Below are 14341 nucleotides of genomic sequence, written 5' to 3' on the forward strand. Positions count from 1 at the left end.
TCAGTTGAGAAAATTATAGATGATAAATATAACGATGTACTAAAGTTTGAAAAGTGTAACGTTATTTCGATTAACGATTTTATTACTTTACGTAAACTAAGATTATATTTAGAACATGATGATAATCATTTAATATCGTTTAATCGTTTAATCGATAAACTTTCTTTTAATATTTCGAAATTCCGTTACAGGCGCCTTTCCGAGTCGAATTCACCGAAGTTTCGAAATGTTTCTACCGTTGCGACGATTACTTGCATAATAAATTCTCTTTAATTACGTCTTTTAATTAAGGCGCAGTCTGGGGTTGGCGAACATTGACGCGGTGAATGAACAATTACAACTGACCTATTTAAGCTTGAATGCACGCAGAAATTCGGCGTAACGTCGCGTGAAAAGTCAAGAAACTTCTTTTCACTTTGGCTGACATAATCAATCTAAATTTTGCCTAATCAAACGAAATGCATTTGTACCTATATTATAACGTTAACGTCTCTTAAAACACATTGTTTTCAAAAAGTATTATTGAAATTAGAAAAATATGATCTACACTACCGCTCAAAAAGTTTAGCGCAATTGAGATTTTCTCATATCTCACGAAAAGTTAAGAATCTTTATGAAAAAAAAACGTAGACAAATTTGCAAAAATTCATTTTGAAAAGAAAAAGTAGAGCTTTGAATCTGTATTCCAATTTCTCTTTGACAGTATTTTGTTTTTAAATTATATAACATTAATTGGAATTTTTATAATTTTTTATTATTTTAAAGCACTGTAATTTAATGAAATATTCATTGACAAAAGTTACATTAAAATTATGTTAATATGAATTTTTTAAGCTTTAAATTTTTTTGTTAAATATTGATTTAATAATTTTTCAAACTTCTAATGTACAAACTTATTTCACGTAAAATATTTTTTAACTTTAAAATTACAGAATTTTTTTGTGAAAAAAATCAAAAGAACTGTTATAATATGTTTGATACGCACAAATTTTTTCCAAACTTTTTATAGATTTTTTTAATTTTTCGTCATACGCGAGAAAATTTCAAGCATTGCTGAAACTTTTGAACGGTAGTGTGATTTTGACATTTTTATAGTAAAAAAAATAAAAATAATAATAAATACAATATAAGTGACAAAGAGAAAATATGCGATTATATAACAAAATGTGTTACAAATCAAGAAATATTTTTCGATTTACGAGAGCATTGCAGATAATAATTAGAGGATAACCACATCCTATTCTTTGTTACATCGATTTAAATTATTTAAACTGATGGCTTTATTTGCTCTTTTAAATTTCTGTCGCGATCAACATAATTTACTCTGTTCGCACGATATCCTTTGAAGTAATAATTTACGTGACGCCAGAAACCGCAGGAGATCGTGTGTGACTTCATGCGATGCACATTGGTGTCCGGTATGCGGAGAGGTGCAACGTTAATACAACAGTGGATTATGAAAATCCACAGTGTGTCTACGTGGAAATGGAAAATTCACCCCGCTGCGATCAATGGCTTTGTCAGTGGTGATCGTTTGATTTCCATTGAATAATACTGCAAATTTAATTCCGACAGCTGCGTTCCACCGCGAGCGTGGAACTTTTTGATAGAGCAAGTGGGTAATGCAAGCGCAAAATAATATTGCATGTAAATGCTAATGTGAGGCAATCGCCGGCGCCGCACCGGTACAAAATGACACGGAAGAACTGCCGTACAAGTAAAATCGTGAATTGCAATGTGGCATACCTAGGAGGAAACACCATTTCCTTTGTGTTACGATACTTCATGTGATAAAAAACGCGGCTCGTTGCACAAGGCGCGTTAATAATAGACTAAATAATGAGAGATCGGGATGTGCTTTCAGATCACTCGGCTCCGGCCGAGCGACGATCTTGTGCAATCAACAGAGAAAGGAGGAAGCCGAATTAAAGGAGCGATCGATGCAGGACTGCGATTGCCGGGGGTTCCTTCGTCACTCTGAGGTGCCTAATCGCTGTGAAACTGTCATATCATTCGCGAATGGTTTTCTGATAGAGGAAACGACACGATATAATTGTCTGTCCGCGTCAATACGGTTCAGTGTTTGCCGCGGATTCGACGAATAATGAAAACCTGCCGGAAGCCGATAGCCATGGTGCTACTATTGTTAATCCACCTGGTAATATCTCGATCATGAATTTTAAAGCCGCTGTCAGCGGCAAAGGTTGACGCGTGTTTACGACAACTTTTAATTTGAACGAACTGGAGTGAGAAACAATAAAGTGGTACGGTGCCGAATATTGTGAAATATATATGGAATCTTGTCCGCGCTGACATTAATCTAATTAATATATGCGAGATATATTTAATACTAATAAATTTTATCGCACGAATAAGCATTGCTTTTATCGCGAATGTAAGTACGGAAAAAAAGGGATAAGATCATGAAGTGGATAAAATCTTATCCACAGAAGTGGATAATAGAATATGCGATATATTTTGGATGCACCTAACTTTATGGAGTTTGATTATAAGGAATGTCATAATTACAGTAAATATTTTTATGTTTAAGAAAATCACAATATTGTATGGCTAAAAATGTATACAATATTGTAAAGAATGTATTAATATTTTTCATTTTTCCGTATTGTTACATTTATATTTAGTAATTAAATAAACACGACGAGGGATAAGATAACGAATATCGTGCGTGGACAAGATGACGCATGTGCATTAGTTTTTTTTTGGTATTTTAATCGCAATATATGCCGCAATTTTAATAATTCTATTTTTGTAAATTATATAAATATTTTTTGTCCTATTTACATTTTTTTAAACTGCGTTACTATAATATCAAAATAATATTTTATTATTATTACACGAGAGTTTATTATAATTTTTTTCTATTTAAAAGTATATTTTTAACTTTACTTGATTATTTGTCATCTTACTCAGTATTAAGTTAGCTTATCTGCATATGAGACAAAATGATGAATTTGACATATCCTAAAAAATCAAAATAAAAAAAAAATTTATTTATTTAATAGTTTTTAATTTTTACAAATAATAAACAAGGCTTTTATAAATCTAAAAAAAAATAAATTAGGGTTAGGATTACAGAAACTTAAAAAAGCCCATCTTTCCTTCCTATATGTGCAAAAAAGCTATTATTGTTCTTTAAATAAATCAAATTTTTACAGAGTTGTTACATAACTAGTAAAAACAAGTAACTAGTTAAAAAGTTAAATAATAAATTTTAAAAGTTAATTTTTTATTTAACTGGATTAATTTTTAATTTTTGTTAATTATTTTTAAAACACAAACTTATTAACTTTTGCTTTTTATAGTTAAAAACTTATCTATGTATGTAAAAAAAAAAATACAATTTTATCCAAAAAACATTATTCTCTTGTTATTTTGTAAATTTTATTTACAAAAAGATATTAAATTTTTCGATTAATATAGTAATTAATTTATTATTTAGAGTAATTTTAATTTTAACCAATTACGGAGGACTTTTAAATTTATAAATGATATTTCTTAAAACCAACTTTTAATTTAATTTAATTTTAATGTAATTTTTTACTAAGTTGGTTTTTTGTTCATGCGCAACTTTTAACTAAATTGATTTTATGAGCCATTAATTTTAACTTAATTTAGTTAAAAAAATATTAACTTATTTAAAACTCTGTATATTTATTATATAATAAGATTTGTGTTAACACAATTAACATAGATCTTTTGCAGCTGACGTTACAAATCGGTGACGCAGGACACAACCTCACGAACGTTTCAAACGCCCAAAATGACTCCAAAATTATTCTGGAGGAAGTGATTATTACCGGAAATGGAAATAACACTCGCATACTCGCGAATGCAGTAGCGGAAGACACGTCGAAGCTCGACGATGACATACTCTCACTTCTATCTAAGCGCGAGATACGAAGAAGAGATTCGACGTTGACGAATTCGGATTTGGTCGATCAGGATGCGGCGCAATCGCGCACCGCGATCGTCAACGCGAACGAGGAGGACCAACTCGAGGCGGATCTGGAAATAATGAGTCGCGTGATCGAAAAGTACGAGCCGCAGAGACTCACGTCGAAGAAGTTCAAGAGAAAAATCGTCGACGGCTCGAACCGTACTCGCGGTAAATAAAGCAATATTACTTTTCTTTCCGTATTACAGTAGTATACTCTCGTACAAATCGGGATAAGTTTCTGTATTTGTTCTTCATAGATATCCACGATAAGGCCGCGGGGTCAGTAACAGATCTCCAGAGGGATTATGCCGAGATGTTGAGAAATATATCACAGAAAACTACCGAATTGTCGTTGAACAACGACGACTTGGCGCGGAATTCCTATTTGTCCCAGGCACTAAAGCAGCTCAAGCAAGTTTACATTCCGGAAGTGACGATCCGTTCGGTGACTAACGACGGAGCGAAGAAGCCGCATTCCGATACTGATCCTTCCTACACGTCGCCGACTCTAAAAAACAAGAAGTCGAGAAAGTTACTTAAAAAATATCATCAGTCGAATCGCACCACCATAACTCCTCGATTCTGGTCGTCCGAGGAATCAAGCTCTGACGAGGAAACTGCCGGCAGTAACGAATCGAGCACGCCCGCGGGATATTTCAAGGTATCCAGCGGAAAAACGAAGCCGAGGAACGGATCATTATCTACATCGCCAGCGTCCAATTCTGGTCCAGCGGAAAGACTCAAAAGTCGCAAATGGCATATTCAATACCCCCCGATTCAATCGGTATCGTCGTTTACTTTACGATTGAACGACAGTAACGCCAATAACATCGATGCAAACAATTTAAAAAATTTGAACGTTCCGAGTGATGCAAACGCCGTACGGTTACCACCGAGGCATAGCACAGTGCCGAGACCATTTTCCGCATTGCCATCGCTCAATTCGCCCGTTACCGCAAATATTGATGCGTCATACAGAAAACCGATCGCCTCACCGAGGGGTTTCGGTCAGCAGCAGCAGCAGATCGCCCGCTCCTCCGCGAACGTTCTACCGCTGGTTCTTCCAACGGAGCTTTTTAGTCCGCCTCCGGCGCGCCATTACGTCCCGATAAAGCGCGCGAAGCATCTCAATCTTGAGGGAAATTCAGCAACGGTCGTCAGTACCGTGGCGAATCCGCCGACGAGTCCCGCAAGGGAAAGAACTACCCTGGATTACAATGCTCTTTACACAGCCACTACGAGAAGTCCTCTGGTCACCGTTAATGGCCAGCAGAGCTCGTCGGATTACCACAGCATTACGGAAAGCCCCGCGGTAACGACTGTTACGAAGACGAACTTCGCGACAACTTATATACCCAGTCAAACATCCGCCTCATACGTCGTACGGCAGCAGGATGACTCTCAAGCCATTCGCAAGGAGAACTTCTTACCTAGAGCCACCACTTACAACAGTCCCGTTGATGAGAAATCAAGTTTAAATGAAAATCTTGGAGTCGCGCTCTATAACAAATTCGCGAACTTGCATTCAGCTGATGTTCCTAATATATTCAATGCGCAGAAAGCAATTGCGCAAGATTTTAAGCAGCCGGTGCAGCCCACGCAACAGCAAGTTTCCACCCTTCCTTACGCAACTTTAAAACCTCTTACTTCGACGAGAGCCCGACCGATTGCGTTCTCTAAGCCTGCGCCGTATTACGATGGCGTATTACTCGTTTCGCAAGATATAGATAGAAAACTTGGCGAGAAAAGCGATGATAACGTTCAAGCGAACGTGCGACCTCTAGTTAAAGACGAAGATGAGGTTGAAGAAGAAGATAATGACGATGATGACGACGATGAAAATTATAAAACTCGAGTTAATCAGGAAACTAATATTTTTGAGACGCCGAATAAACAACGCGAGAAAGAAGATCGCAAAGAAGAGGAGGAAGATCGTTATCCGCAGCAGAGTCGTAATTACGGATATCAAAATAGAGATTATAAATATGAAAACGATGATAACAGTAAAAACGATGATGGGCGCAAGGAATATGAGAAGGCTCGGTACGAGAACGATGATGATGAAGAGGAAGTCGATGAAACGGAGGAGGAAGAACATGTCAGTATTGGAAAAAGTAAGGATAAAGGCAATGGTAATCGTCAGTATAATAAGTATAAATATAATACCGATCATTCGGATGAAAAACAACCTGAGAAATCGCACTATGATAGCAAGAAATACAACAAACCAAAAGATCGTCACGATAAACTAGACTATGGAAGAGACGTTGAGCGTCGATTTGAAAGTAACAACAAATATTTCGAATCTCTTGGTAATGATGATGAAACTCGCGAGCGGAACAACAAGTATCGCGAACGCTCTGATAAAAAGAAGAAATTAGCGGGCGGACAATACAAGAAAGATCGACGAGATCATCAGTATAGAGAATCCGAAGATGAGAGCATTGCTGAAGACAAGCCAATTGCTCAACGAGCTTCTAGACAAGATGAAAGATACGAACAGGAGCAAAACAATAATGATAAGCGCAACTATCGAATCTCTCCACGAAGAGACTCGCTTCGAGAAGATCACGCTCACGAGGAATACGGAGAATCGAATCCTACGCACGCACGCGAGGAATATCATCAGCTTGTTAATAATGATCCTGGTATCGACGATAGTGGAGATCAGGATGATGGTAAAGCGGAAGCGCGTGATCACGTGCATGGTGAGACTCAAGAACATGCGCATAAACACGAGGAACATCACGAAAAGAAGAAACATGGGGGAAATCATAAATTTGACGAAGGTGGAGGTGCAGAACATGAAGAGGAGCATCATGGACACAAGGCAGAAAAGGGCGAGAAGGTAAATTTTTTATTTAAATTGTGTTTTTTTATTGGAACCTGTTTACAAAAATATGATTGCAATTATCATAACTTAAATATACTGCCTATACATCACAGATTCTTGCCAAAAGTTTTTAGAAAATAATATAATTGAGTTTATTATATAATATAATTGAGTTTATTAGAACATATAAACAATAGAAAGCTATGATTACGGTAACTACTAATAAGTTGAAGAGACGCAAGCGATAGAGTTGTGTTCAAAACTTATCAATGAACAAATAAGGCAGCAAGCAAGAAGAAGAGCAATGATGATTAATGTAAAACGTTAATATTAATAAATAACGATTAATTAATTAAAAAATTAATCCAAGTTACCTTCAGTTTATGTAAAAAGATAACAAATTTAATAATAAATAAAAATAAAATTTTTTACATTGTTTCTTTTTATATTCAGTTATAACTACTTTTAGCTAGATAAGTATTGGATTGAATTAGCTATATAGTCACTAAAAGAAGTGAACATTACAATATTAACTGAAAAAGTTGGACAGTAGTGATGTATGACATAACTTTATTAGCTCATGGTTAGTCAACCATTAGATTCAATATCTGCCAGGACATTTCAACCTTTCACTTTCTATGTGTAACAATTCTGAAAAAATTTTGTAAGATGTAAAACGTTGCAACAGTGATGTTTCTAAAATCTATCATCTTTGGTAAATTTGTAAACATAATAAGTATTACGAAAAATTTTTGTGTAAAATAATTGAAAATATTTTAAAAATCCACGAGCAGTACGCTAAATCGTCAATAGCTGGACTTTATTTCTAGTAAGTAAAAAATAGTATAAAAACAAAATTGAATAAAAAAGGCAGTATTATATTTTCGCTCGAAATCTAATGAAAATCAATTCCTTGAACGAAATACGTTCACTTGAGTTTTTAAAATTGAACTTCAAAGTGAAAGTACCAAATGAAACGTGTTTGAACAATACAATTTCGTCTCATTCCGTTTAAAAATTTTTTCAGGGTCTTTAGATAAGGGTTTTTAAGGGAAAAAAGTAATTTTTGGAATAGTTTAACCATTTTAATAAATTTTTGACGATATTTTAAAAAGATTGCAGATTTTGCAAACCTTTCAACAATTTTTGTACAAGTTTTGAGTGCAAGCTTTGCGGATATCATTTGTTTATCTAAATATTTCTGAGATATCTCTGAAAAATTTCGGTACTGTGTAATGTATACTCATGTTCAATATATTTAAATTATGGTGATTGTTTTATTAGAGTAGCACATTGTATATCATTCTTGCTAACCTAATACTAATCATAACTATAAAAATAGCGCTGTTAATTATAATTATTTTAACATTTATTTATAATTACAAATACCAAATGCTCTTCTCTCAATGTAGTTTCGATAATTGTTAATAATCTTCTGTTTATTGATTACAGGGATATAAGGTTTGGCATGAGCACGAAAAGGCCGACAAAGGGCATCACAATAAAGAACATGCCAGCAAACATTATGATGAGAAAGGCGGTGAGGAGAAGAAACATGAGGAAGAAGGTGAATATCACGAGGAGCATCATCACGGTGAAGAGGGTAAGAAGGCATCAGAATTCGGCGAGAAAGGCGAACACAAGAAGGGTCACAGTACACACGGCAAACATTCGGTGCACAAGAAGGTAATGTTCGCAGAAAGAAAATTAGTATGAAATTAAAAATAATAACCGAAAATCTAAAAATCGTTATAATAGATGAATTGGATAATCTTAAATTTCTTTTAAAAATATTATATTTTTATTTCAATATTATGATAATTATCTAAAAGAAGTACAATATAAAATTTTGATATAATAATATTAAGAACAATTCTAATTTTTTACTTGTGAAAACATATTTCTTGTCTGATATTTTTTCCTATCAATGAAGATTACCATTGAATCATGAAGCAATTTTTGCCTATAATTAACGTTATACAATTTTTAATATTTATATGTTGAAAATGAAGGTCTAAAAATAAATTTTTGTACATGTGACGTGGAAATTGAATTCTTAATCAAATAAAAATGTTGTAATTGCAACAATATTTCGCTGTTGATAATTTTGTAGGACGAATTCGAGAAGAAAACAGAGTTCTTCGACGAGTTCCACGATGACGGTGACATAGAAAAGCACGGTGAGCATCATCACGCTCACGAGTCGAAGAAAGGTGGTCACGAAAAGAAGGGCCATCACGATATCGCGGACCACGAGGAGAAACACGGCAAAGAAGAGAAGCACGAGAAAGGCGGCCATCATCACGAGCACAAGGGCCACAAGGATGAAGAAGGTCACGATCATCATTACGATAACGATCATAAGTACGGCAATAAGTACGGCAAGAAAGAGGGGCACGAACACGGGAAAAAATGGAGCTTCAAGAAGGGTGACGACGGCGGAGACGCGGGTGGCGGTCACAAGCACAATCGCTGAAGCGAAAGACGCTGTGATCGCGGGGAGAGAGTAGTGTAACTTTGCGATTATCGCGATCGTTACCATACTTTGATACCGCGGTACTTTCGGACTAGATCAATGTTGCGTTGATTAACGTTGATATCGATCGCGTATAATCGATATGTTATGTATTATTTTAGAGAGCGGTTTACCCGCACGGTCCTTGTTACCTATATTGATCACCTACAATTGAGATATGACATATTATGCGCTTTAGCTTACGCTGTTATATCTAGCTCCGGTTAAGCAAGAGTGAGTAATTGAAATGTCACAGCGAGCATTAATTCAGGCGGAAGTAACCGATTGTCCTCTGCGAGTTGAACCTTCTGCAGATCCAGAAAACTCGCGCAGGCTGTCGTGGATAAATTTATTTTTCCTGTTCAATGGAAATTTACTCGTACGTGGCTCGAACATCGTCTCGCGACGTAATGAAAGGAAAGATGAGAGATTGATTTGAAAGTCGCAGTTAAGGTATCGTTATCTAGAAAATAAGATTTTTAATGTTCTATTACATTGTCGTTCACAACTTCGGAAATACTTGCAATTTTTTTGCATTTTTTACTTAACGAAAAGTTAAGTAAAAAATGTCTTCAAGAAATTTATGCAAAACGACTATTATAAGAAAAATGTTTTTCTTTTATCTCTTACATTTTTTAGAGATGAATTTCTAGGAAAAACGATGTCATTGAGAAAATTTATCGTAACATTAAAGAAACATTTGAAAGTAGAAAGCCTATCTTAAAATACTTTTCTTATTGATTTTTGTTTAATGATATTTCGTTAAAACAAATTAGTAACTCTATTTCTCCTCTTTAAAATGCGTTCTTAAAAACTTCTTTATCTTCGATTTACCGAGATACTTAACTTTTCACGAAATGTAACAAAACCGCAAGTGTGTCCAAATTTATGAATGCTGGAGTATATTATTTGTTAGTTTTGTTTTACCTGTTATTATCGTGTTTCCTAATATTGCTTATGTGTATAAATATTTTCTTATTAATAAAACACGTTTAATTAAAAGACCATAATTTTCGTCTAAAAAAAACGTCTTGGAACTAAATTTTTTAATCATTCGAGTCTATTTTATAGAGATATTTCTCGTGTTCGCTAATGCAATAACATTCCAACAACGAAATATTCAATAAGTACCGCGCGTTTCATCGATCACCCTCAATTAAGGAATAATACAATTAATTAGGAAGCAATACTTCGCTATTGCGTGCAATTGGTGATGCCGATGATGAAATTTACTGAAACTGCAATTTCTTCGTTACTTTTGTTGACTTCTTGTTCACTTGCTTACGTTTTCACCATAAACGTGAGAGTGACTTGTTTTATGTCACGTTAAAGGGATTAATATCCATATGAGGATGGGGGATAACGCGGGAGGGAGCGGCGAAACAGTCCCATTTACGTCTCTTTAACTCTCGCGATGAGAGAAGATGTTAAAAAATTTCTCTCCCCGAACGCCAGTAAGAGAATTCTCCGAAGTAGTCGTTTAACGGAAACGATCGTAAGGATTAATTACGCGAGAGGCGCATCGTTCTTACGATCATCCTATTCTTTCCTCTCTCGTTCCGTTGAAACAGCTGATAATAAGCTCTTTCGTCTTCGTTGCCTCCGGAGTATCGATTGGTCGCGTGGCATTCAGCCGGGAATCGCTGAAGGAAGCGACAGAGGGAAAGAGAGAGGGGGGGGGGGGGAGAGGAAATCGCGGATGCAAATGACAGACGATTTACGACCTGCACTTTATTAAAGAGGCTATCGGTCTCTTTGGCAGTCGCGATAAAAGATCTCAAGTGTAATCAGGTAATATCGGAGCATCGTTAATGATCGAGATGTCGGTCGAGTGACGTTGGGACGCGTTTAGTGCTGGCGGCATCGACGATTGTCCGATGTTTAATCCACGTGGGAATCAACCAGCGGCTTCAACTCGCCCGCTCTCTCGTTATCGTCACGTATCGCGCGCTATCAGTTCGATATTTATGCTTTTACGCAGCGGATAATATCGGTACTATTAAGCTACGCACGCAAAGTGCGGCCTTTTTTTTCTTTTTTTTTCCTTCCGCCGTGCCCCATTACTCTTATCGCGCTACGGTACGGACACTCCGCCCATGTGGGATGGAATGCGTTCGATAAATCCAGATGAAGGACAAGTTAAATGCACTCCTAATAACGTCGCAGTTAAAATTTTTGCTTGGGAAAACAGGACGATCGCAAATACGCGAAAAAGCACGTTCCTGAAATCGTGCCGAGTTCCCAGCATTTCGTTCTTGGTATTTCTCATTGCAAGAATTACTCGCATCTCAATCCTTGTCTTTGACGTAATAATTCGAGCTCGGTGATGTCATTATGGATTCTCAAGTAAGAAGAAGATAAGAATAAAATGTTTTCCTTTCCGTTTCATTTACTGTTTGTTAATTAAGAATGCCCCCGAGAGAAGTATCGCGCGACGGTTACTGTGTGTTTCGTTACTCGTGTGTAACGGAAACCTGTTAGTTTAGGTCTCTTTGAATCTTCTCGTTTCCATGAATTTTTATGCGAAAGGCATTCGTTTTGGCGCAACGAACTAGATTTAACTAAATTTTCTATTTATTACCTTCTGCTAGAAACAAACAAATATTCGCGTGAATATTTCTCTTGACATGTATCTGTATATCTTTTAAGTATATTAGAGAGTTACTGAGAAATTACTACTTCAAATGTGAAAACGTGATACTACGTTATAATCAAATTAAGCAATTTTACTTCTATTACTTTCAATTTCAATTAGATCTTTTGTGCCTCAAAATAGTAATTATTGGAAAATTTCATACTTTGATTAAAAAGAGGTTTTCGGCAAAAACCTCTCGAAAGACCCTATTGTCAACAGGTTAAGTATAGCATCAGAAGAGTTCTCTATTTAAATATCAAAGTAGGCGTAAAAGATTTAATTGAGGCCGAAGACTCTGTAAAAGTAAAATTTTGACTCGGGAATAATAATTTAAATTAGGTTTCTTAAGTAAATCATACAAATACAATATATAGAGAAGTGTCAAAAGTCTAAAGGAACTATATAGATCGTGGTGCCTAATAATATTTATATATGTAAGTTTTAAATACATTTTTAGATCTAAAAATTGCGCGTCTTAAAATACAGTCATATATACTAAATGTGGAAATAATATTTCAAATTAAATTAATCGTCAATTTTTAATAATAATACTAAAAGCATCTTTAAAGCACTTTAAAAACGTAATGTAATTACACTGTATGTAAAGAGATGTGCAATTACGTTATAACCGTTATAATTGTATTGAGCATGCCAAAATTATCTGTGTTTGTGAATTGCTAATGAGTAACGATGTGAGTTACTTCAAATTCGAATAAACCTTTAACAATATAATGCAAATCATAGTGAATGTTTGAGGTAGATAATTATAAGCAATTTGATTAAACTTGACGTGAAGTAACTCCCACTATGAATGACCAAACAACGTACAATAGCACATACTTAGAATAGCTGTAATTTTCCGTGATAATCGTGAAAGCTCTCTGTAAATAGAATCGAAACTTGCTGCACATGACAGGTGTTTAACAGGTGTTTAAATATATACTAGGGATATTTGACGTACTCTTGTTATATTTTTAATAAGTTCAAGTTTTACTAGTTTTTTTTTCTTGTTCTGATTTCCTCTCATCTATATTAAGAAAAAAAAGTAGTTGTAATTACCATAATTCATTTACAATTTATATATATTTTTGATGTCAACTATTAAGTGTTACACTTAATTTTAAGGGTTTTTCTGGTTTTGGATGGCTAATTCCGATAAATTATACAAAGCCCATTTTTTCCTTTGAATCTTTTCCATAGCTTTTAATCATGAAAACAGAATGTTGGCTAGCGTCTTGCCATGATACCAAACACTTTTCTCTCACAAAGATGGTCCTTCAATCCTATATTAAGAATTTTAAATCTTAGCTTTAAACATTCTTTAGTTATTGTTTTTAAAAATTCACAATAAATATAAAAATTTTGCTTCAGATTGATTAACCATTTGGTATATCTCAAGGAAAAGCAGGAAAAAATTAAGTATTACGATATTTCAGAACTAACCAACTTTTTTCTGATATATAGATATAAATGCAATTTGGGTTACTTCACTTTCGTCACTACTTTGACAGTGCAATGGACAATGTTAATCCTTTCGGGGTGGGACACGTTCCCCGATCCTTTAAAAATGTCTTTCACAAAAATAAAGCTCTCTTTCCTAGTTTATGTTAAAATTAAAAGATAGAACTTTTCACAAAAAGAAATCAAAATTTTTGTGAGTTTGATCCTCAATCTGCAAATAATCTCATAAAAAATTATAAAAGTGTAAAATTACATATATGTCTTTCACAAAAATTAAGATAGGGAGTTCTTTTTATGCCTAGTTTGAAGGGCTATGGGCTTCCATATGTGAGAGCTATGAAAAGAAATTGCTAATTTAATTTTATAATCGCGGATTTAATATGTCGGACAATAATGTTAAATTTTGTTCTATTTACAACTAACAATGAAAAGTGCGGAAGTGTCGTCCTTCGATTGTGACGAGTTTTAATAGTTTTAGTATAGATATTTGTTATGGATTAAAATAAAGGACACGTATTTTTTTATACATGTCCGTTTTTACTTTTAAGAAGTGAAACATTCCTTTAAAGGAAATCGATATTTTCTTTCAAAGCGAATATCGTTGAAACTATAAGAAACAGAAAAAAATTTTGAATGAAAATTGAATGGCTTGAAGAGTACTTTATAACAATAATAAAAAAATTTAAAAAAAAATTTTTTTTAATACGGAAATAACTAAACTTCTTCTTCTATTTTCTAAGATCTTATCTGTGTTATCAAAGAGATCCGATAACTTTAAACTTCTTATATTTATTGTTGATTTTGTAAGAAAATTAAGGATTACCTAAAGCTAGGAGTTGGAATTCTTAATATAAGCACAAAGGACTATCTTTTGCAACAAACTGCATTTCAACAGGATGTTTTCATTTTTGGTTCTCCCATTATCAGGATACGTTT

General features: G+C 34.5%; 1 protein-coding gene across 1 annotated transcript; it reads left to right on the forward strand.

Moving 5' to 3' along the window:
* The first annotated feature begins 1863 nt into the window (after positions 1 to 1863).
* LOC120357245 (homeobox protein cut-like) lies at positions 1864 to 10226 on the forward strand. The gene is made up of 5 exons (XM_039447311.1): positions 1864 to 2158; positions 3727 to 4129; positions 4219 to 6809; positions 8247 to 8480; positions 8908 to 10226. The coding sequence occupies exons 1-5, from the start codon at positions 2105 to 2107 to the stop codon at positions 9268 to 9270; spliced, it is 3645 nt and encodes a 1214-aa protein (XP_039303245.1). The 5' UTR covers positions 1864 to 2104; the 3' UTR covers positions 9271 to 10226.
* Positions 10227 to 14341: the final 4115 nt, after the last annotated feature.

The sequence above is a fragment of the Solenopsis invicta genome, chromosome 3, assembly GCF_016802725.1.
Source record: "Solenopsis invicta isolate M01_SB chromosome 3, UNIL_Sinv_3.0, whole genome shotgun sequence".
In the NCBI taxonomy this organism is placed as follows: Eukaryota; Metazoa; Arthropoda; class Insecta; order Hymenoptera; family Formicidae; genus Solenopsis; species Solenopsis invicta.